This window comes from Squalius cephalus (assembly GCF_949319135.1).
Source record: "Squalius cephalus genome assembly, contig: scaffold_37, whole genome shotgun sequence".
NCBI classification, from domain to species: Eukaryota; Metazoa; Chordata; class Actinopteri; order Cypriniformes; family Leuciscidae; genus Squalius; species Squalius cephalus.
In genome coordinates this window covers 1-22,805 of record NW_027645811.1, presented here as the reverse complement: position 1 = coordinate 22,805, position 22,805 = coordinate 1, and the positions used below count along the sequence as shown (strand labels likewise).

Below are 22,805 nucleotides of genomic sequence, written 5' to 3'. Positions count from 1 at the left end.
ATTTTAAGATATGTCAATGCAAGTTGCTTTGTTAAGACAGCTCAAACGTCCACTTTAGTCTGAGACTAGGCTTGAGCCTTGTCTGTGAAAACGGCCAATTGTGTTTTTTGTGTCAGTCACTGTATGTGGAACTTGCGCCAAAGCAGAAAGAAGACGTTTTTCCCCAAATATTGCATGCACAAGTAATTTGCTCCATGTTACAAACAATTGTGTGGCAAAAATAGGCTCAATGACAAAACTGTAGTTTCATCTATGCTTATATGACTGTGCTGCTAATACACACAGTGTAAATGATGTACTAGCTGTTAAACGGGTAGTTCACCCAAAAATGAAAATTCTGTCATTAATTACTCACCCTCATGTCATTCCAAACTGTTTCGTAAGACTTTCGTTCACCATATGAAGATCTTTTTGATGAAATCTAAGAGCTTTCTGTCCCTCTGACAGCTATGCAACTGACACTTAAACTAATCCATAGGAATTCAGCGGTTCAGTCCACATTTTCTGAAGAGACTTGATCACTTTATATGATGAACAGATCAATAAATATTGATCAGCAAACATAAACAGAAGCTCAACCGAACCTGATTGACGCACGAGAACAAACCTCTTGCGAAAGCTCAACTATTAACTACAGCACGCGTAACACAAGAATGAACCTCATCAGTTTTGCACATCAAGGGAACTCGAGAGCTTCTACTTATCACAACCAATGTGTAAGTTGATGAATGTTTATATGTGACTAAAAGCCTAAATTCAATCTGTTCATCATAAAAGTGATCGAGTCTCTTCAGAATATTTTGGACTAAACCACTCAATTCATATGCATCTCTTTATAAACTTTTTAAAGTGTCAGTTGCATAACTGTCTATGGAGGGACAAAAAGCTCTTAATTCTTGTGTTCTGAAGATGAACGAAAGTCTTACAGGTTTGGAACAACATGATGGTGAGCAATTAATTAAATAATTTTCATGTTTGGGTTAACTCACCCTTTAATATGGGTGCCTGAATAACTATGCATTGCTTTTGTGTGTGGTGTTGTGTGAGGGGCTGTGTTGTAGGTGCTGAATGCACTTATGTCTGTACTTGTTTTGTGTTTGTTAATGCACTGTAACTGTATGTATTTTTATGTGGCAGCCTGTATGTCCAAGACAAATTTCCCTAGGGACAAAAAAATGAATCTTGAATCTTTAATATTGTTAAACAGGCTCTATATTCCACAAACCACTTAACCCTAATCCTGCACCCCCAATGAGACATACAAAATGTGCAGTGCAGGAAGCACTGCCATACACAATGGGCCTAAAAAAAACACAGGCAGAGCAAATGCCTGTTTAAATCAATTCTAAAACTATTCTTAAATTTAAATGAGTGCATTGCTTTGAATGCAACAAATAACTTTTTAAGGACAATTTACACAGCATTTTATTATGCTTGTGCACGAACAAGGCCATTTAATACTCAAGCATTGACTTTCACCAGTTCAATATACTATATTAAATACACTGCCTAAATTTCATTCATTTCTTTCAATGCAGAACTTTCAAGTAAATCATGAATTTTCAGTCTATTCTGTGCTGCATTTTAGTTCATCTGTCAGACACCTACATTCCAGTTGTTGTTGCCTGGACTCACATATAGGCTTCAAGTGTCCTTCCCATCACTGTCCTCCTGCAGTTGGCTGGCTGGCAGGTTGCCTGGATATTCTAGAAGGGAAATAGGGGTCTCCTTTGCTCCTGATTGCTCCCTCTCACGTCTTGTGATTCCTTTGCTGCTTGCCTTCGAAGACACTGTCTGACCTCGGAACAACTGAGCCCGACGTTGACAGAGACCCACTTTACTGAACAGTATAAAGACATCTCCTTGGAAGGCCTTGGTGAAGATGGCATAGAGGAACGGGTTAGCACAGGAATTCAGAGGGTAAAAGAGCACCAAGAGGATCTTGGAGTTTGACACAGTGATGAGCGGGTGGTCCAACGCAGCTGTCATGGCATACAACGAAATGGGTGCCATGCAGAGGAAGTCGGTAAAGATGAGTACAGCCATACGCTTGGCAATGTTGGTGTCTTTGTTGGCAGACTGATGACTGGGGTTGTGAACAGCACAATAGATCTTGATGTAACACCCACAAATGACTACAAAAGCCAGGATGTTAAGAACAAGTACACATAGGATGTAGATCTGGTCCACAAGTGTCTGGGTGTCCATGGGCAGACAAATGCTGACTTTCTGGTAGCTGCTGACCCCAATGAGAGGCATAAGAGCCAATAGAAGGCAAAAGATCCAGCCCACCAGCATGATGACTGAGGCATGGGACAGACGCAACTTACGGTCCAGCCGCATGGCGTAGGTGATGGCATACCAGCGCTCCAGGGTAATAGTGGTCAGTGTGTAGACCGATAGTTCACTAGCAAAGACAGAGAAGAACCCAGCTAGGTTGCATCCCGGACCTGTCTGCCAATCAATAGCATGATTATAGTATTCAGAACGTGTGTGGAGGTCCACGGAAGCAATGAGCAGCAGGTAAATGCCCATGCAAAGGTCAGCAAAGGCCAGGTGGCACATTAAAAACCTTGAGACAGACAGTTTATAGTGGCTGGTGAGCAGCACCAACAGTACAAACAGGTTGCCCAACACAGCAAGCAAACTGACAAACCACACAGACACTCTTAAAAAGCTGAAACCCATGATGTCCTCACAAGGGTTGAACTCATCAGGAGCAGGGAAACAGGCGACCTCCTCTCCCTCCTCACACACAATGTAGTCATAGCGACTGTCAAACTCATGGCTGGTGTCTTCCTGGGGGTTCTTCAGTGTTTCACCAAAGCCCACATCATCATCTGGGTGTCCGCCAAAGTAGGTGTGGTAATGCAGGCTGCTGTAAAAGTCCTGGTGGTCGTAGGTGTCTCTGAAGAGGTTATCTCCCGAGTCAATGCCAGGTTCCATGCTGCTGTGCAGGCCAGGAAATGTAAAAGTTCCAACAGATCTCTTTTGAAGTTGATTATACCTGGCAGTCAGGTTACAAATGATGTCCTCTAAGTACCTGCCATTTAAAGAGCAAAAAATCCTTATGTTTGCATGCCAGAAAATACACTTTGAAAAGGAAGGTCTTAAAGCTTTTTGCATTTTGACTACATCTAGCCTAATATTTAGGAATCTTTCATAAAATTAGACAACCAATTATATGACTCAGTTCAGTCGTAGTCAAAATACTACATGGATTGGAATCCAGATCTTTACTCATTTAACAAACACTCATATTTTCTTTTTTTTTTTTTTTTTGCAATGAAAAATCAAAACCACAAACCCCATTTTTTTCTTCAAGTTCTTGAATGCACAGCAGTGGCTGGGGTAGGTCAGGTCTGCAGTAATTAGGTGTCTGAAGGTCTTGATCGGTGGTAGTTTTTTGAGGGCCCAGACATTCCGAGCACTGAGTTCTCGAAGTGACTCCAAGCCTCTGGTTGGGAGGGAAGTGACAGCCGATTCTGAAACATCACTAATAAGAACAAAACAAAATAGACATTCAAAGAAAGACTAAAGCAGCGTTTCCACCGCAGGAACTTTCCCCAGGAACTAGGGACCTTGGGGTGGGACTCCAATAGTGTCTAAATTAAGTTCTGGGTAAAAATGTCCCCCTCAGAAAGTTCCTGCTTGCGAGGTAGTACTTTTTCAAAGTTCAGGAACTTTTGGGGGTGGGATTTGGGCGCTGAACATGCTGATTGGTTGAGTTCATGCAGCATTTTAATTCAACCACTATATTTAAAAGTCTGTTGCAGTGCATGCAGTAAGAGTTGTTTGCTATTCGAATCAACAATGGAGTTGAAAAAATACGACCGAAGGACCAGCGACGAGGTTCAGGCTTTATTAAGCTTAAATTCAGAGGATGAAATCCAGCGGGAACCGGAAAGTAGCACGCAGTCCTACGTCACCGGACTATTTGCCTAGTCTTCACGGTACTTTAGACAGCAATGGAAACGCAGGCAGCAACAGGTCTGGGTGAAAAAAAAAGTTCCTGGGACAAATTATTCCGGGTAATTTTGGTGGAAACGCGGCTTAACAAAATGCAACAAAATTCCCTAGTGTTGAAACGCTTTGGTTGATGTTCTTTTCAAATGTGTTGGCTATTTGTTGCAATGTCTTGCCTATTTGCAAGCTATATTATCATTATATGCATCTAATTTGAATTTGAATAATTTGAAGCCATTTCTAAAATGAGCCATTTTCAAATGTGATTAAAAATCTGTTCTACATGTAAACAGTCGTATTTGATTCTCAGCTCAGGTGGAGCATCAAAGTGGAACTCTGATTAAGTGACCTGTTTACTCAGTCCATGGGTTTATGTAACAATTACAACACATTAACGGGTTACAAATAGATATGCTATTTATAAAGACATTTCACTTCACCGAATCAAAAGCAGTGGTTTTTCAAAAGCTTTTGTCAACATTTTGACATTTTGTAGACATCTTAAGATACTTTTAAGACCGTGGACATGCAATAACAACATAATGTTCAGTTGCGTTGATATAATACCTATGAGAACTAATACTAGTGTTGTTGTCTACATTTTGCCTCGATATTGTAAACAGTTTATTTTCGTATGAAAGTAAGCAGGTGGGACAAAAAAAAAATGGATTACAAGGCTATCTGTGACAGGCTTTGCAGAGTAAATGTAGCCTTAGGTTAAGCTGTGGTTCCTGTTTTGTGATGTGTGAATGTAAATGGTGTGGCTGTGTGGAAACATTTTTGGTTACATTTTATTTTGGGGTTTCACTGGAACAGAGAGTAGGTTATGGGGTTTCACTGGAACAGAGAGTAGGTTATGGATAAGAAGAAACCAGGTAAGCAGTTTCAGTATTACTCAAAGAATCTAATTTCCCACTGCCCATATTGCTTTTCTCTAAAAAACATAATCGCAAATCCTCCCTATAGGATCATCACACCCTGAGACACAAAAATATCCATTATAATATGAGTTTGTTGTTGTTTCTGTTTTAAATCAATGTTCCAAAGAGTCTATTGTGAAACATGAGTTTAAAATTAAGTAAAAACATAGATAAAAAGAAAGAAAGAAAAAACACTTGCAGCCTGCTTATCTGATTTTGTCATTTTGAGATAGTTAGCCAGTGACCTCATAGCAATGATTTCACACTAATCTGACTCCTGAGAGGGTAGCTGAGGGGCCACATTATTAACTTATTAAAGAACTATGATTTCAGCAGGCCCACATTAGCAGTCAGATAAGCTATGGTCAACATTCAGACGAGAAGATATTTTTCACTTACAGAACAATTTTAAGTTAGTAACACCAATGAATAGGCTATAGCTTTACGAAGTCTGGATTGAACGGTAATACATTATCTTTGTCTAATCAGTAAAACAACTTGTTGTTTTGATGTTCCAAGAGAGTGCAAGCATTAGAAAATGTTTTCTATTAAGAGTGTCAAAGAATAAAAGTGTTGTTTTTGTGCCTTTTAGTGCTACCTGTTCCCCAGAGGGACCTACAGACACTGAATCTCAAGTGCTTTCAGGAGAAACAAAAGGCACTCACAGGAGCATTGGCCCACTGCTAGTCCCAGCAAACATTCTCTCATCTAGCCTTGTCAGCTGCTTATTTCTATGCAGGTACCTGGAAAGAAAAGGAGTGAAAACGTCCAGTTAGAGGATTATAATATCATGTTATTGTGTAACATGTTACAATTAAATGTTACAATTAAATAATAGATTTTTCTGTGGTTCTAGTTAAGGCACAAGTATTTATTAGGGTATTTGTTCCCAAAATATTTTGTGCTATTGAAATGAGTAATACCTGTGCTGCTTGCTGAGAAGTGCATAGTGATCATAGTTATAACTCGTAACTAATTTGGTACACTTTTAACTGGTAGATGGTAAAAAGGCAAAAATCCTATAGACTTATATTAAAAAAGGAATATAATCACACAGGACAACAATATCATAAAGAATCTTTGGGGCCATATAGAAACCATCTAGCAATACCACATGCCACAATGCCACAATAAATTAGCATCAAATTTTCTTTAAAATCTCCAATAATAATAATATATATTTAATAAAGACTAATAATGTTAATAAAGACTCAGACTTTCTCGCCACCTTGACTTCTTCGTCATTTTTGTTTGAACTGTTTACAACACTATTAACAGCTGCTCCATTCAATACACTAGAAAATGTTTTAGGATTTTTAGATTATTTAAATGACACCAAAAAATATGAATACAAGGCTTGGTAGAGGGGTCCACCTTTATAAGCAATTTAGCAATCTAGATATTGAGTTTTACTATTGCACTTTTATTGGTTGCATTTGTCCTGGTTTAGCAGTTCAATGTCAACATACAAAAGCACAAAGACATTAGCCGGAAATTACAGCCTAAGGGAGTTGGGAGTTGGGAGTTGGGAGTTGGGAGGGGGAGGGGGAGGGGGAGGGGGAGGGGGAGGGGGAGGTGGATTGACACTAATATCCATTATTCTCAGCAGAAAACCCTTGGGAGCAGAGGTTAATGATACAAGTATCCAGATTTGTGAAACATCAATAGTGAATAATAGTGCTCCCCAAAGTGTTCTTTCCTTAAAGACCCCCTCTGGTTTTTCATGTTGTTTTTATGTGGTGTTATTAATATGCTTTAAGACAATCCATTCCAGTCACAATCCAGTGAACCAAAGACAGTCTCAAAAATGCAGTTTAAAATTGCCGGTGTTTCTTGCATCACAAACTACCTTGTAACCAATCAGGTCAACATAAGGAGGGCTTTAGCATATCATCATTACTATGCTGCGAAGCAGAGGGGTCTAAAGAGAAGCCAGGTTATCCCGGTTTATTTTTCTGTTGATATGAAAAATCGGGTACATTTAGCAATAGGCTTTAGCGGGTGAATTATGTATATTATAATGTTATGATGAACTGTATGCCTTTCTCCACTGACGTTCGTTGTTCAAAGCGTTTCTAAGGATCCAGATTTTTTAGAAGGCTATAATGCAATATAATAATTTTGTGTGAATTACAGACCAAAATTTACATGGTTTTCAGTCTGAAGACTGAGGTTTTTACGAAGACTTACAGTATACAGTGCATGAGAATACAGTGCATGAGTTTTATGGACTTATTTTAGAATATTTTATTGCTGGTTTTGGAATAATGTATGGCAAGATGATCCGCTTAATTCCGCTTAAGGATTCTTCAAAAGTTTTCTTTTAAAAATAAAATAAAATTTTGCAATGAAATTAAGGTGAGTAAAAATAATATTTTTTATTTTTGGGTAGTTTTGGTAATTCTGTTCATGACCAATTCTTCATAAATGTGGTACATCAAACTTGTATTTATATGAACTTTCAGCAGTTTAAATGTGTTATATAAGTTTTTTTATAAAAAAGTTTACACTGAGTCCAGCTTTGTGCCATTGAAAGCATGATGTTGGACCTTAGTAATGCCATTGCTGTAGAGCCTCCTGTTGAATGAAAAACAAGAAATAACAGTCATGGCCTCATGCAAAATTCTTGCTAATAACAGTATCTACTTCTGGCTCAGATTTTGACAATATACAGTACATGTTTAAAGAGCCGACATAGAGATGCTCTTCATTTATGTTTGTACCAGAAACTAGAACAGGATTGCAAATAGTCTTCTGATAAAAGGGTTTTATTTTCATTTAATCAACATAATCCCTCCAATGTACCCTATAAGTAACTATATAGTTAAAAAAAGCCAACAAATGACAGTTCAATACACGTTTCTTTGTTAGCATGAAAATGAGGGAATGTGACAATACTTACACTGACAGCAGATCATTGGTAATGCCAAGAAAAGCATTAGATGGAATTTCAGCAATATAGGGATTATCACTAATTTCTCTGCAGGAAAAGCACAAATACATTAAAAAGAATACCTTCAAAAAACACTGATGTGTATGAAAACTGCAGCATTAGAACACTTCTCACAGTAGGAAGTACGAGTCATCAGCCTGGATATTGGTCAGGTCAGGGAAGATGGTGAGGCCTGTGTTGAATAAGCCTCTGCAAACACAACATCTCCAGGATATCATTCTATGGTGTTGTGCATTGTCCACAATATTGCTGCAGGTAAATGTACTTTTGGTTTGAGTGCCCTTATGTTATTGGTGGGGTGAGTGGTTTCAGGAAACAGCAGTGACTAGCTAGTTAAATTCTCCAACGATGCATTGTATGCCGGTGCAGCAGCTCATATTATATCATAATATCATGTTATAAATTTTATTATATGGCTGTATGAGGGCAGAAATAAATGATGTAAAACAGTGAGATTGCTCAGCATAACATGAGCATTTCTGTCTTGCAGACACTCAACTAATCTCAGTGTGTAGACGGATCACAAAAAGTTTGATGTGTTTGTTTATTAAATAATGTAGTTAAACTGACTATGCTTTCAGCTTCCAATAAGTGTGGTACTCACAACTCTGTTATATCTTGTTTAAACCATTCCCCATGATCCCATACATTTGCACCCAAAACCAGTGCAAAAAATTTGGAGACTGTATATATGGGCACACTCATTAGACAATAATAATATGAAAAATAATTTTGTCTTGACATCCTTAAAACAAGATAGATTTACGGGTAAAGCTAAACTGTGTATAATAAAAATATATTTCAGAGAATTATGATTTCAGATGATTTATGCATAAACCTCACTAAGATATTTAAAACAAGGAAATCAATATATGATTTGCAGGCAAAACAAATGACAGATATGGACAGTCTTTTGCTCACAAATACTGTAAATTAGGAAGATTCTTTAAAGCCTCTGGATGGATGAATGTCAGATTCCTTGTGTTCCTTATTTCTCTGAAGAGAGAGAGAGAGAGAGAGAGAGAGAGAGAGAGAGAGAGAGAGAGAGAGAGAGAGAGAGAGAGAGAGAGAGAGAAAGAGAGAGAGATTGATTTCATGAATTGAAAATGTACTTTTTAAAGTGCAGTGTGTAATGTATTCACATGATTGAATGAAAGAGTTATGAGTCTAAAATATTTACAACAGTACCTTTTACCTTGGTAAGACATTATGATTAAATGTAATAGAATTAATTTCACAACATTTCTGCAGATGATGGGAATAACAGTTCTTTGACCTCATCTGCTCGTGTTCAGGTTACTCAGCCAGATATGGTAATTGAAAACACATTTTCTGGTGAAAAAAGTGAAACCCAAACAAAGAATGGGTACGGAGGCAGGACAAGTCACTTAAATCTTCTTTGATGGACAAGATAATACCAGATGGGTGTATTTATTTTGGGATTCAATGAAAAACCACTTGCACTAAAAAAAAAAAGCAAACAAAAAACAACAACAAAAAACAAGTAAAATTACATTTTATCCAACTGTTAAATAGCTTCAGTCATTCTTTGAAATTAAATAAAAATGTCATTCAAGAAAATTAATCAAAAGAGATTTAAATTACTGAAAATAAACGAGATGTGATAATATTTGTAACAAACATTGAACTGTTTGTGTCAGTATAATGATAATTAAGGAAATAAAATTATTCAAAGTTTGAAATAATTGTTACACTTAACAGGACATTATATTATGTACAGTTGTGGTCAGAATTATCTGCATTGTTTATCCTTTTGATCTTTCATTCAAAATATTTGCAAAAATCTAACTTTTCATAGAGGTAAAAGAATTTAAAGTGGGGGTGGGGGGAGGGGGGAATACCATTATGAAATAAATGCTTTTCTCCAAAACACGTTGGCCATAATCATTGAAACCCTTTTATTAAATACTTTTTACAACCTAATTTTGCCAAGATAACAGCTCTGAGTTAACTTTCGAAAGGGAACTCGCACTGCGTCCTGAGACGCTTATGGAGAACGCCTCAGCATGACTGGTATCTGAAGCAACTGTCAAATCACGGCAATCGTATTGGCCAGCGACAGCCTATGACATCATACTAGTGTCCAGGAGTACGTTTATTGTCTGGGCGAAGAGCAAGTGCGATCAGTTCTCGAGGGAGCTGTTTGCGTGCACTGTGGGCATTTCCCTTTAAGGAAGATCCGCTCTCGTTTGTCCATCTTCTCGAGGGAAGAGGGACAAGCATCTGTGCCCAGTGGCTCGGGTTCCTCTCACGCCAATGCAGAGAGAAGATCTAGGTCCTGGGGTTCACAGATGGAGCTGGTGGAAGAGTTTGAGATAGGAGTGAATCTCTCGAATGCTTCCGCCTCTGGCTCAGCGGACAGTGCTCTACTGGCACAATGCTAGAAAGAGCAGGAGATGCTGTTTGAGAGCGAAGAGGACAAGTCATCTGAGCCCTCGCCACCTTTCTGCCCCACATATGAGGAGCTGTTGGGGGTTATGGAGCGCGCCTCAGGCCATAACCCTCCAGCTCCATGGACTTCCATTTCTTCCTGATCTCCATGTTGAGATCACAAGGGCATGGAAGAAACCGTATTCTGCCCGCATCCACCGACATAGGCATGCGATTTATGCAAATGTCGAGGGGATGCAGGAGCACGGATACTTGCCGATGCCCGGTGGGCGGGCATTGACCTTGAAAGCTCCAGCCCTGCCTACCAAGCCACTAAAGAACACAGCCGAATTGAAATGAGTAGAAGCGAATTGCAGCTCGACACACCATAGATGGCTTCCCAAACCTGAGCCCAGGCGGCGAAGGGTTGAAGTGTTTTGGATGACAGATTGCTGCACTAAGGCAGGGGGCTGATGCTCTTATTCTGAAGGCGTTTGATTTTTATTCTGCCTGCTATAGCAGCGGTGTATGCCCTGAATGGCAGGGCATATGCGGCAGCAGGTCAGGCTGGTGTTTCACTGTATACCATGGCAGTGCTTCAAGCTTACCAAGCCAATCTGCTGAAGGACTTTGATCAGGTTCAGGGTCTTTCCCCTAAAGTGGTATCTGAGCTGCGCCGCACCGCAGATCTGGCTCTCTGCGCCACCAAGTAGACTGCCACCGCAGTTGGTAGATCGATGATGGCTACGGTGACAACGGAGAGGCACCTGTGGGTGAATCTGGCAGACATCGGGGAGAAAGAGAAAGGCTTTCTCCTTGGGTTCCTATATGGTGGGTAGCAGTAGAATGAAACACATCACCTGTAGTGAGTAGATCGGTCTCCTTTAATTATGGAGTTATTTACTAAGCCGTCTCTCATCTGAGCTCCAGATAATTGATATGGCAAGTGTTCCGCCCTCTTCAAGGAAGTGTTCAGCCCTCTTTCGCCTTGATATCAATCTGTGTGAGTGAGTGGGCTTCCTCTCATTAGAGAGTTATTCTGGAAAATAAGCCACTGCTCTACTGAGCTCCAGGCAAGATCAAGATTTCAAGCGTATGGCTTTCAGAGAGGCCTCCTTGGTAGACCACCCTAGGTTGAGTGAAGTGGTTTCCTCTCGCTAAAGAGAGTAGAGGGTGCTATGCTGAAGCCTCCGCTCCCCCGAGCTCCAGATAGATCATGACTTCAAGTGCGGTCCTCTCTGGGCCGCCTTTATAATCAACCTGTGGTGAGTGTTGTTGGCCTCCTCTCATTTAGAGAGTCATTAAGTTGAAGCCACCGCTCCATTGAACTCCAGGCTCCATTGAACTCCATGTCTTAAGTGATTGGCCTTCTTTAAGGCCACCTAGACTATCACCCTGTGGTAAGTGTGTCAACTTCCTCTCATGTTTAGAGTCAGTAGGTTGAAGCTACCGCTCCACTGAGTTCCAGGTAGATGATGCTTTCAAGTGGAGGCCTGTAGTAAGCCACCCCCTCGAATGCAAATCTCTTAAAAAAACGGTATGTGATGGGGGGCTATCTGGATATGAAAGTATGCATTTTTCAGATCCACTGACAAAAAACAATCCCCTGAACAAACCTGTGAGAAGATTTGTTTCAAACTTGTTTCGAACAGCCGTTTCATTAAGGTGCGGTTCATATGTCTTGTTTGATTGAGGTAGGTCACCTGAATGATGAGGTAACGGCTGTAGACTTGTTCCGAGCTGGAGGAACTGATGAACTGATTCTACAGCTCCTTTTGCTAGTATGCTCTTCACTTTGGACTGGAGGATATGCGCTACGTTGCTCCGTTCTGAAGTTTGGACCGTGCCCTTGAAGCAAGGGGGTCTGCGAGCGAATTGAAGCGAGTAGCATCATTCAGTTGTGTTCAGTACACAGCTCGACACACTGTGGATGGCTTCCCAAGCCTGAGCCCAGGCGGTGAGTGGTTGAAGCATTTTGGACGACAGATTGCTGCACTAAGGCAGGGGGCTGACACTCTTATTCTGAAGGTGTTTGATTTTTATTCCGCCTGCCATAGCAGAGGTTGGGTTGCATGGGCACGTGAACTTTCAGTGAAACGTGCTTGCAACGAAGACACAGTCCCCAACCCCGGAAATAAACAGGGGGTTGGAAGACCAACTCGTTTGATTTTCATTTTGACCACTATAATGAAAGGGCCGCAGTTGTATGAGGAGCGGATCCAGCTTTATAGGTCGCAGACTAGGAGCTGCGACAGCCCCCTCCAGGGGAAGCTTTCGGTGGCGTCAACAATGGTGAGGATGGGCGAAGTAGAAGAGTGAGCGCATGAAAGAATGGTGTAGATTCCTGGCGGGGGACTCACTGATGGTGCCCCGGATGCAGGAAAATCAGTCGTGAGCGCAGCCGAGTAGGGGGCATGTCACGCTGGTAAGTTCACCATGAACAAATGTGGTAGATTCCTGGCAGGGGGCTCACTGATGGCGTCCCGGCTGCAGGTAATTATTCATCGAGCGGCTGTGAGCTGGCATTCCAGGGCCGACCACTCCAAACCGAGCAACAAGTTCAAGCCAGGCCCTTAACACCACCTGACTCCTGGGTGGTAGCTGCAGTTTTAATGCAGCGCCATAGGCTTGTGCAGTTTCACTGCGTGATTCAATAAGGCTTCAGTATTCAGAGAAAAATTAGTTTTCGTCTAGCAATGCAATACGAGTGAACCATTTTGATAGGGAACCAAATATTTTTTTTAATAATTTTATGGAAATAAAAAAACAAAGCTACCCCTTTAGCTCAACCTCACAATGAAACATGTAACCATTCCTAAAGTAAATTCAGTGAAAGAGGATTTATAACCTGTGACACTGATATATGATTTATTTGAGTGTGGTTAACTGGAATTTATGTATGGACTTCTGGATACTTTGACTTACATATGAGTTAGCTTTCTCAGGTTGTAGAAGGAATGCCTTTCTAACCTGCTCAGAGAGACATCCACAGACAGATAGCTGAGGAAAGAAGGGAGAAAATGCTGGTAAAATCCAGAGTTTTATAATAATACAAGGTTATTTCAAGTTGCAGCCACTCAGCAGAGAGCATTGAAGTCCTTTAAATCTTAATGATGAAATCAGCCAAAGTTTTCAGTCTTGGCTAGTGCAATTTCATAATGTATTAATGTAGGGAAGAACAAAAGCAAATGTAGCACATTTAATTTCTTCAAACACAAACATTCTAGGGTGTCAACACATAGAAGTAAAAGTAGTGACTTGTAGTGACCCTGACTTCCTCAATTAAGTATTTCTCAATGTAAAAATATATAAAAAAGTTATTTATGTTGCCACATACAGTATGTTTCTTCAATTAAAGTATGACAGTTAAAATAAGGCATTTAAAAGTTGTTTGAATTATGAAGGAAAAAAACACTTGCTGCAGAATCCCTCTTCTTTACTTTCCCTATAATTTTAATCCAGCTCTTACCCCCAAAAATGATTCCTACTTATATTCCTCAACAGTCAACTCAACATAACTCTAATACAGGAGTATTTGCTGATATCTGTTTAGACAATTAAGGTAAAAGTAATGAGCAAAAATCAAGTGCCAATGAATAATATTTCAGTCTACCTTGCCACCAAACCCATAATTGTTTTGTAGCATCTCATCTTGATGCTCGCTCTCAGTGGTCATTACACACTGTAGAGTTTTCAGAATGACAATCCTTTAAATCATTGTTCTGTGTATGTACAGAATAGGAGTCACTCTTGAACCCCTGATTTCTATTTGGAAGACTCCAATTTGTTTTCTATAATCCACACCCTGGTTCACCCCACACATACTGTACCACAGCGCACCAAGCCACATCTATAACATTTTCAGGATCATTTTTAAGAAAATTAATTTATGCATTTATGCCATAGTATTCATGCTTTAGAAATATATAACATTTAACTTTGCAGATAATGTAAATGTTTAGGAACCATAAGGTTTGATTAACTCTAAAAGATCTATTAAATAACAAATATCAAGATTTTAGTGAAATCATTTTTAACAAATTCTCTAATATCAAAAGGCTTTGTCTCTAAAAAAAGTACTTACATTCTTGAGATATTGACCATATTTGCAAAAGCATCTTGGGGAACAGTCGTCAGGCTTGTCTCGTAGAGACTTCTAGAAATGAAAAGATAATGCATATAGGCTGAGATTTGTCTGATAATTACAACTTATATTAACATTTACATACAATTACATATAACAAATGTTGCAAATGCAATTTCAAAGAACATCATTAAAACCAAATATATTCCTACTAATTGCTTATTATTTCTATTTTCCACATTTCCAAATCTCCACTCTGTTTCAAATTAGAATAAAGCTGTTTATGAGCACTATTTATTTTAAGCACACATTTAAGCTAAGCTATTAAAAACACATGGTGTACATTATAGTCTCTGGGTTCACAGCATCCCATACACCAATATTTAGAAAACATCAACGATTAAGAAAAGATGAATCACTGTCTGATCAGCAGAGTTTTTAGTATGAAGATAAAGGTCGGGATCAAGCGTGCCGCACAAGCCCTGAAAAGTGAAGCCAAAACGTCTCGATCACCCCCTGGTGACTGGTCCTAGTATAGGTCATAAACCCCGCCTCCCCGTGTTATTCAACGGGACTTGAGACCAACTAAACAATTTAATTACACTTCAAATATCTTTTTTCAGAAGGTGGTTTCTGTCATTTACTGTAGTTTTTATAACGCTGATTTAAATTCAAGTTTTTGTTTAATAAGTTTGTTTTTAGTTAGTTATTTGATGCTATAAAAACGGTGGTGTGACGTCACGATTGACAGCTGTGAGTGACAGGTTCTCTGAGCGAAGTAGTCACTGAAGCACCAACAGACTTTTTTTCGGGATCTTCGGAGGACTGAGGAGATTGGAGCTTTAAATTTAATATCTAAATTTCTATAATTAATTATTTCACACCGAGAGTGAGGGCGGGGCCTTGATTTCGCGGCTTTACTTCCTGCTCACTACTGCGCAGGTCTGGTCCCGAAATCGCTACTGCGCAGACTCAAGCCCCAAGATGTCAGCGGCATATCGGGACACTGGCGGCTTCACTTCTCACCAATGGAAGAGAGCGAAGGGGTGTCGTCCATATTTTTTTACAGTCGGGGATCATGATATTTTGCTAGTATTACAGCACACCGTATGTTAGGATGTACCAGCAGCCAGAGGTGTAAATGACGTGACAAAGGGCAGAAATAGCACAGTCCAGAGTGGTTTTAATTCCAAAAATTGCAAAAATATCAATATCCAATAGCAATAGTGAAGTAATAGAAAAAACATATTATCAAAAATTATAATAACAAAGAAAATAAATCAAAATTGTTTACAACACACGAATGTAAGTTGGCTATGCCAATGTAGTGATGTTACATTTGACACTGAAGCTTCAAAGCGCAAATCGAGTTTGCAGCACAATTTCTCATGAAGCTCCGTGCCGGTGTGGTGAACAAATGAGTCCTACTCTGTCTATGGTCCTACTGAAGAGATGAGTCCGAGCTTAGGACCCCATTACCCCGAGCTTGCGCTGATTATTACAATAAAAAATAATGACATAATTATAATTGCTGTGAATACGGTAAGGCAGTATCAGGGCAGTATAAGCTCAGGTAAAGCTCAGCTAGCATGATCATCGGATAACGTTAGCTGTATGCTATGCTACTATCTAAGCTAACTAAAAAACACACTAACAACAAGAAATGTTTAATTTCACAATCTATAGCTTCGGTTACAAACTAGTATATGAAACGTATAAGTTAAAATACATTAATGACTCGTTATAACGTAGTACAAACGTCTTCTATAATAAAGTGATTTTGTATGATTTGTAACCAGGCACTAAACCGATTACCCATAAAACGTGCTTTGAACCAATCGGATTGCTTGGGTCCTAAGCTCGGACTCATCTCTTCAGTAGGACTCATTTGTTCACCACACCGGAGCGCGTATTGTTTGCAGAGAAACACGTGATTAACGAAAAACGAAGCCTCACTTTCTTTCCAGTCACGTGAATGCTTCACTTTGCGTGTCGGACTGTTTGAACCCAGAACACTACTCTATAGTTTTTGGAAGTTTAAGTCCATTTACTAACATTTTTTTATTTTTTTTTTATAAAAATAATCCTATAGCCTATGTATGATATATTCTGACACATAAACAGCATAGAAATAATTAGACAAACATTTACTTGCATCAAGCAACTAAATGTTTGGTATTTTTATAATTAGTATTAATATAATTGTTACATTTAATTTATTGCCACACTTTAATATGTGAATATACAGAAAACTGAACATTTAGCATTGTCAGGCTTTTATTTGTGCATAATGGATAAAACAACGGCACTGCGCACTCAGGTGCTCATAAACATGGCTGCTATAAATTTGACCTGCCACAAGATGGTGCTGTTTTCGACACTCTTGATGCTTCAAATCTTTTCCCGAAACATACAGGGGAAAGCCTCAGTGCTTCATGAGGCTTAATTCGCCCATCCCTATGCCAATTTACAAGACCACAAATACAAACAAGATTCAACCAGAGAATGTCTAATTAGGGGAGAACTTCCACTCTCAGTAAACTTCCGGCTTCTGAACTGGTTGCAGTTCCACTCTGGTTCCATATGAGGGCGCTCACAGGACAAGTGCAGAATGAATCGAGGTCTATAGAGCTATACCCCTCAAAATCCACTTTTCTCAGGATATAATTTTTTGTCTAGTAATTTGAATGTTGTATTTGAAAGGAGATACAAAGAAATTACACATTGCTGGGTGTTAGATTTTTTAGAGTCACTTATTTGCTTTAAAAAGTCTTTTAAAATGTCAATGACGTCATACACATCGTACAACCAGAGATACTGCTTTACAGCAATCCTTCAGTCACTTTGGTGCTTTCGCGCTCTGTCACGTGGCGTGATGTATGCTGAGCCCTGGAGGTTTATAGGCTACAGTAGCTCAGCACTCTACCTTTTCGCTTTCTCGCCTGGTTGAGATAGGTTGTATTTGGTTGAGTGCTTATTCACGCTGTCAAGTGCAGCTTACAAGAGCAGCGAGATTCGTCCTCACAAGCTGTGACAGCACGCGATTTGAAAGGATTTGGATTAAATTAACAGCGCTTGGTGAGTTTTGTTTTTCTATTTGAGTTATATTGCTTCGTCGGTAACACTATGTGCCTCTCGGTGCAATCCGGTGGCTTGTGTTTTTCCGCGCCTATGAGTTAACGGTCTCCCGTTGACATATCTACTCACATTTTTTGTTCCTCGGTTCAATCCGCCGGCCATTTTAGACATTTTCTCTTTTTCGTGAGATATTTGTTGGTATTACCTGTCGGTTCACCCGAGGTAATTGTTTTATTTTATTTAAATTAATTTTTCATCCCGCTTAACTTAACCTTACGGTGCTATCCGAGGGTGTTATTAGCGAGTAACTATGGCTCACAGCTCGATCGCCACTGGTTTTCCACTGATTTGTAAGCTGTGCCCTAATAATCTTCTCCCTGATGACGGTCATGACATCTGCCCATCGTGTTTGGGTGTTCAACATCTGCGAGAGGCTCTCACGGACCCGTGCATGCACTGCAGCCTTTTGCCTATGTCGGAACGACAGCTCCGTCTTGCCGAGTTAGACCCTAATTCAACAGTGAAACTTGGGCAGTTAGATGTAGCCCCTTCGCGCACTCGGAAGCGCAGGGCATCGGCGGCAGCTGGTGCTCCCCTCCCATCTAAGAAGGCCAAATCGCGAGGTGATGAACCTTGAGAAACCTTGAGAAAAGTTCACTTTCTATGACGGTGTCGGCGCTTTCTTCAGAGATGGCAGAGCTGAAACACCTGCTTCACTCGCTTCAGCCTGTCACATCTGCTACACCTGTGAAGATGACAAAGGAGGATGAGAATGTTCAGAATCAGGGAGCTGGGGAAGAGTCTCTTGATTCCCCCTGTTTTTCTCATCGTTCAGAGTTTGATGTGCTTTCTACAAGTGCTTCAGATTCCTTTTTTCACAATCATGGGGTTACTATGGATGTTGCTGCATAACCATCACCTCAGGCTGTTTTCACTGGTTACCCAGCAGCGGAGGGGTCTAGTGGGGGGTCAGTTCAGTCGTCTAGACAAGCACAGTCCTCCTCCGATGATACTTTGGCTGTGCTTCGAATGGCAGTTGCTCGTCTAGGACTTGATGAGTCACCTGTCCAATCTGCCCAAACAAATGTGTTTTTCAGACAGACCACAGCTGCAACTTCTTTTGCCATGCCACCATGTAAGGATTTTGTGACTGAATCCTCAAATGCTCTCACTGGTTCTGGTCCACCTAAGTGGCACTCAAAGATATTTTGAACGCTAGCATCTATGGCTGAAGCAGATTCTATCGGGGTGGGTCGTGCTCCGGAAATAGAGCAGCCTGTGGCAGCTTTGATGGTGTCTCCTGATGAGGCTCTACGAGGAAATGTGCGATGTCCCAGTGTGCAATGCGGTCGTACAGATTCCTTGCTAAAAAAGGCATATGAGTCTGTTGCCTACATTACTCGAGCAGAAAACACAATCTGCCAGTTACTTCTTGCTGCCACCATTACGCTGGAACCTGCAAATGCGGATCCCTCTATTTCACAATTTCTGCAAACTGCTCTGTTGGCAACAGGCCATGTGACCCGCGAGCTGGGTAGTCTTACAGCCACGCTTCTGGCAGCCCGCCGCCAAGTGTGGCTTGCCCAAGCACGACTGCCGGAGGACTGTAAGAAAACCTTGAGAGATCTTCCATTTGTTCCCGGGCATCTTTTTGGTCCAAATGTTCCGGAACTATTGGAAAAGAGGGTAAAGCTGTTTGAAGCCACTCGTCAACTGACACAGGTGCAGCGCAACCCTACCTTTAGGATGCCAGCGGTTCAGACCCGACATCACTATGCCACATCGGAGCAACGTTTCCACCGGCACGCTACACCTCAGTCACAGCCCCGTCAAAGACCTCGTATTCCTGAAGATGCGAGAGTTTTTCGCCTAGCTCATCGACAGTTTCCAGGAGGACCCTGTCAGCGCCCCCCCCGCGAACACTAAAAATCGCACACATAAAGCCTGAGACAGTCAGGCCGGCGGTCGATCATTTTTCAATAGATCAACTGGAGTACTGGAGATCCAACACAGCAGACCCCTGGGTGTTGGCGACTCTGAGCAGGGGATATACTCTACAGTTTCGATGCTGGCCTCCCAGATTTTCAAGAATTGTTCCTACGATTGTTAGAGTTCGTGCAGTGGCTCTCTCTCTGGAAATTTGTTCACTGTTAGAGAAGGGAGCCATAGAAAAAGTTCATCCCCTCATTCAGGGAGACGGGTTCTATTCACCATATTTTCTTGTTCCGAAGAAGGACGGTAGTTTCCGCCCAATTCTCGATTTGATGCTTCTGAATTTGTTCCTGAAGGTCCTTCCTTTTCGAATGCTGCGCACAGCCGATGTTCTTCGGTCTGTGACTGCAAATGATTGGTTTGTATGTGTCGACCTGAAAGATGCATACTTTCACGTCCCAATTGCTGTACATCACAGAAAGTTTCTGCGTTTCAGTTTCCTGAATCAAGCTTACCAGTTCAAAGTGCTACCCTTCGGCCTTTCCCTTGCTCCTCGCATCTTCACAAGGTGTGTGAGCGCAGCTCTGTCTCCTCTTTGGATGAGAGGTATGCGTATTCTTCCTTATTTGGACGACTGTGCCCCAACAGAGCAGCAGGCTGTACAAGACTCCAGACTGCTTTTGAGACGTGCAGAAGCTTGGGTTTTCTGTGAACGAGAAAAAGAGCCGTCTGATTCCATCACAGACCACTACGTTCATAGGAATGACCCTGAATTCCTGTCTAATGTCTGCCTCCCTGTCTCAGGAACGTGTTACGAACATTCTGCAACTTTTGGCTCGCTTTCGCCCGGGGGTGTCTTTGCAGTACGAGGTGGTCCTACGACTGATAGGGATGTTAACAGCGGCTACAGTGGTGATCCCCCTGGGTTTACTCCACCTCAGACCACTCCAGTTATGGAACAGTTTTCGGCTAGATCCCACCAGGCATCGCCATCGACTGGTTATAATTTTTCACCGTTGTATATGTGCGTTGAGGCGGTGGAGACAGTTAGAGTTTCTGAAGGCAGGAGTGCCTCTGTGTTGTTCCCTCTCGTCGGGAGTTGGTCACGACAGATGCTTCCCTCACAGGGAATGTGGCAACAGGGGGGCAACGTGGAACCGGAGGGATATTTGCGGGCACTGGACACTGATCCAGGCCACAGAACCTATCAACCTGCTGGAACTAAGGGCAGTGTTCTTGGCTCTAAAGTACTTCATGCCGGTTCTGGCAGGCCGCCACGTTCTCGTTCGGTCCGACAATACCTCAACAGTGTTCCATCTGAACCACCAGGGCGGCACGAGATCCCGCAGGTCTCTACGGCTGACTCACGAGATCCTGACATCGTGTCAGCCACGACTCGCTTCACTGAGGGCAGCTCATATATTCCAGGAGCGTGCAACCAGACAGCGGATGCTCTTTCCAGGGATCAAGTACATCCAGGGGAATGGAGGCTTCATCCAGATGTAGTGCAGGAGATCTGGCTACGATTTGGAAGAGCAGAGGTGGATTTTTTTGCTTCAGAGATGACCACCCACTGCCGATTATGATTCGCAGGGACAGAAGTGTCCAGCCCCCTGGGCCAGGATGCGTTGTCTCACGAATGGCTGAACTGCCTGCTATATGCGTTTCCACCTATCCCTCCTGTTATGGGAGACGTTGCACAGGATCTCCCTGTGCAAGCACAGAGTGTTACTTGTGGCACCACGGTGGCCAGCCAGACCATGGTTTCCTTTGTTGCTGATACTTCTGACAGGAAATCCATGGAAGCTTCCCCCCAGGAAGGACCTCCTCTCCCAGCTGGAGGCCAGTGTCTGGCATCCGGACCCGGCTCGTCTGCAGCTTTTGGTCTGGCCATTGGGCTAAATCCTTCCCTGGAGCATTGTGACCCTGCTGTTATTCACACCATCTCTAATGCTAGGGCTTCTTCCACACGACAGATTTATGCTTCCCGTTGGAAGCTTTTTTCTGCATGGTGTGAGGAACAGGGGCTCGATCCTGCAACATGTGACATTCCGAGTATCTTAAGCTTTCTTCAACGTTTACTGGAGGAAGGAAAAGCTGCTTCCACGTTGAAAGTGTACGTAGCTGCGATTTCTGCATATCATGTTCCAGTTGGTGGCTCTTCTCTTGGCTCTCACAGTCTTGTCTGCAGTTTTCTGAAGGGTGCGCGCCGTCTGAACCCTGCTCGGAATCCTCATTTTACTTTTGTGTCCTGTTCGTGCCTTGAAGTGTTATGTGAAGTCTACTGTTCAATTTAGACAGTCAGACCAGTTATTTGTCTGCTATGGTGGTGTGAAGAAAGGTGCTCCAGTGTCGAAGCAGAGGTTGTCGAACTGGATAGTAGAGACCATTACGCTGGCTTACAAGGCAGCAGGGAGACCACTGCCTTGGGGATTAAACTTGCCATTCCACTAGGGCCATCTCATCTTCATGGGCTGTTTTTAGAGGAGTTTCCCTGGTGGATATCTGCACTGCTGCTACCTGGGCTTCTCCATGCAAGTTTGCCCGGTTTTATAAGGTCAACGTTGCTGCTCATCATGCTGTTAGTTCTGCGGTTCTTCTGGAGCAGCCTTAATTTCATCAGGTGGGTGGCATTCCTCATGACTATGTTGGTATGTGTCATCCATAGTGTTTACACTGGCGGTCAGTAAGAATGAAACAGAACGCTAGTTACGCATGTAACTGTGGATTCTGGATGACCGCCAGAGTTCTCAGTCACTCGGAATGCGCGAGAAAGGCGTACCAAGATAGAGTGCTGAGCTACTGTAGCCTATAAACATCGAGGGCTCAACATACGTCATGCCACGTGACTTTGTTGGTATATTCTCTTGACCTATCGAGCTGGCGCTGCGATAATCCATAGTGTTTACACTGCCTCTGGCGGTCATCCAGAATTCACAGAACCACAGTTACATGCGTAACTAGTGTTTCAAAGTACAACACTCTTGAAACAGAGTATGATGATTTTTTTTTTTAAACTATTCCTTTAAAGTCACAGGTTTACTTTTTTCATAGAAATAGTGTTATGTTTCTATAGGTCACAAAGTAGGAATAGGTTATATGTTAGAATCTGTTAGAATATGTTAGAATCAAGTTTGTGTCACGGAACACACACGGGAAAAGGGTAGACCCAAAAGCAGTATTTATTTAAGTGTAATCCAATCTCATAGTCATCCAGGCAGGGGTCAAAATCCAAATAAGCAATCCAATAAACAAGAAACAAAAACTAGAACAGACTAGAAAACAGACCTCAAAAGTGTAGCGACATTAAACAACGACTCCGTGACAAACACTAAACAGGCAGGGTATATATAACAGAACTAACAATGATAATGGGGAACAGCTGAGTGCAATGATACAGTGATGGGTACAGACAAGGATTGTGGGGAATGCAGTTCCTAATGTGAATGACACCGTGGGGGAAGAGGACTCTATAGTGGTT

General features: G+C 41.7%; 1 protein-coding gene across 1 annotated transcript; it reads right to left on the bottom strand.

Moving 5' to 3' along the window:
* Positions 1–1,629: 1,629 nt before the first annotated feature.
* tshr (thyroid stimulating hormone receptor) lies at positions 1,630–13,860 on the bottom strand (the record flags this gene model as incomplete). Its single annotated transcript, XM_079898968.1, has 9 exons — positions 1,630–3,043; positions 3,308–3,496; positions 5,552–5,629; positions 7,395–7,463; positions 7,789–7,866; positions 7,954–8,028; positions 8,761–8,835; positions 13,156–13,230; positions 13,844–13,860. 9 exons carry the CDS (start codon positions 13,858–13,860, stop codon positions 1,645–1,647), a joined length of 2,055 nt encoding a protein of 684 aa, XP_079755094.1. The 3' UTR covers positions 1,630–1,644.
* Positions 13,861–22,805: the final 8,945 nt, after the last annotated feature.